The sequence below is a fragment of the Hyalella azteca genome, unplaced genomic scaffold (genome assembly GCF_000764305.2).
Source record: "Hyalella azteca isolate HAZT.00-mixed unplaced genomic scaffold, Hazt_2.0.2 contig16009, whole genome shotgun sequence".
NCBI lineage: Eukaryota > Metazoa > Arthropoda > Malacostraca > Amphipoda > Hyalellidae > Hyalella > Hyalella azteca.
In genome coordinates, this window is record NW_025945836.1 from 119,805 (window position 1) to 121,610 (window position 1,806).

Consider the following 1,806-nt stretch of genomic DNA (forward strand, 5'->3'; position numbering starts at 1 on the left):
CACTAACAGATGTGAGCCAGCAACGACAATTTCCATTTTTATGCTATAATAACTCTTCAACTATAAATTTAAAAGCGAAGAAAACACCACAAAAATTTAGCATATCTCTATAGAAAACGTTTCGGAGGCCAGCTCCATCGTCAGTTCGATAAATCTAGAACACAGATAAAGGCATAAAATTAGTTTGGAGTTAATAAAAAAAACACAGAAGTTAAAAACCTAAATTTACAGACAAAGGGCAGAATAATAAAGTAAGTACCTATCTATTCACAATTTCTAATGGATAAGAACTATAGGCAGCATTTAAACTAGGCTTCTCTTTAAAAATATACAATGATTCCAAAAGAGGCAGATCGGAAGCACCAGAAATATAAGCTAAAACCTTAAAGTCTGTGTCGGACACTGGAACGTTGCACTGTTCGGCGTGAGTGCGCACAGCCGAATGAGGAGGGCGCGATAGTAACTGCCCAGTCTTATAACTCCTCCCTCTATGCTCAGCGACCCTAGTGTAAAATTTGCGTACCGTCATCCCAACGTACGCAGATGCACATCGTGCACAACTAGATTTACAAACTAGGGACGATCGCATATGAGAAGGAAGGATATCTTTGCACCTAAAAAACGAACCTATTTTGAAATTATTCACCAGTAAGATACGAAAATTAATGTCCGGGAAGTATTTCATAAACAAAACTTTTAATTATCTTGACATATCTTCGGACGCATGGCCGAAGTATGGAAGAGAACAGTAAGCAACGCTTCTACTATCAGACTCTGGAATAACTTCACTGTATCGCTTAGACATGAATTTCTTAATCTGGGTAAACACCAAGCCAGAAGGAAATCCATTCAGCGAGAAGATATTGCGCAAAAATTCAAATTCAGAATGCATGGAATGGAAAGTCGAGCATATACGAAAGCCGTGGTGGAATAGTTTTTGAAGCCCGTTTAACTTGAGTCTAAAAGAACAAAAACTAAAAAAGCTGGTGCTTGGGCCGGTGAAAGTTGGTTTTCTGTAAACAGATGTTTGAAAACGGCCATTAGATTTAGTAATATTGCAGTCTAGAAAGAGACGAAGCTATGCAGGAGCATATGTTCAGTCTTAAAATGCCTAGCAAATTACGGACCAGGCAATAAGTCCAGCAGCTATCTCAATCAATGGTCAGTTACGGAAAGATCAGGTTCCAAAGGCCGGATCCCTTGCGAATCAAGTCACGAAAAATTCAAGAATCGGCAACAGGCCATGGGCCTAATTCTTCAGTGCCGACACTTCTATTCTGTTCTATGACTGCCGAGCTCAATTCTCAGCAAAAATCTACGGAGGAAGATACCAAGTTTCAAGTATCATAGGCACGAGACTTCACATATACGGAAATTTATGCTTGAATATAGCGATGCTCAAACATCTTAAGTGGACTGAGATTTTATTATAATTTTGGAAGCGTGTTGTTTGTTATTCTGCGTGGGAAGAATCACTCACTTAGTAATATTTATTATGATATTTAACGTGTTGTAAGCGTGTTGTTACTCTGCGTAGGAAGAACCAGTCACGTAATAAAATTTAATATGATATTCAACTGGGGCTCTCGGCATGTCGTGGGAGGCTGTCGGCATGTCGTGGGAGGCTTTCGGCATGTCGTGGGAGGCTATCGGCATGTGGAAGGCTATCGGCATGTCGTGGGAGGCTATCGGCATGTCGTGGGAGGCTGTCGGCATGTCGTGGGAGGCTATAGGCATGTCGTGGGAGGCTATAGGCATGTCGTGGGAGGCTATAGGCATGTCGTGGGAGGCTATAGGCATGTCGTG

General features: G+C 41.3%; 1 protein-coding gene across 1 annotated transcript in view; it reads left to right on the forward strand.

The window, feature by feature from the left end:
• The first annotated feature begins 1,591 nt into the window (after positions 1 to 1,591).
• LOC108668380 (glycine-rich cell wall structural protein 1-like) overlaps positions 1,592 to 1,806 on the forward strand; it is a 9,201-nt gene continuing 8,986 nt past the window's right edge. The window contains exon 1 of the mRNA XM_018155579.1: positions 1,592 to 1,796. Coding sequence (XP_018011068.1) covers positions 1,592 to 1,796 — 205 coding nt within the window. The remainder of the gene's footprint in view (positions 1,797 to 1,806) is intronic.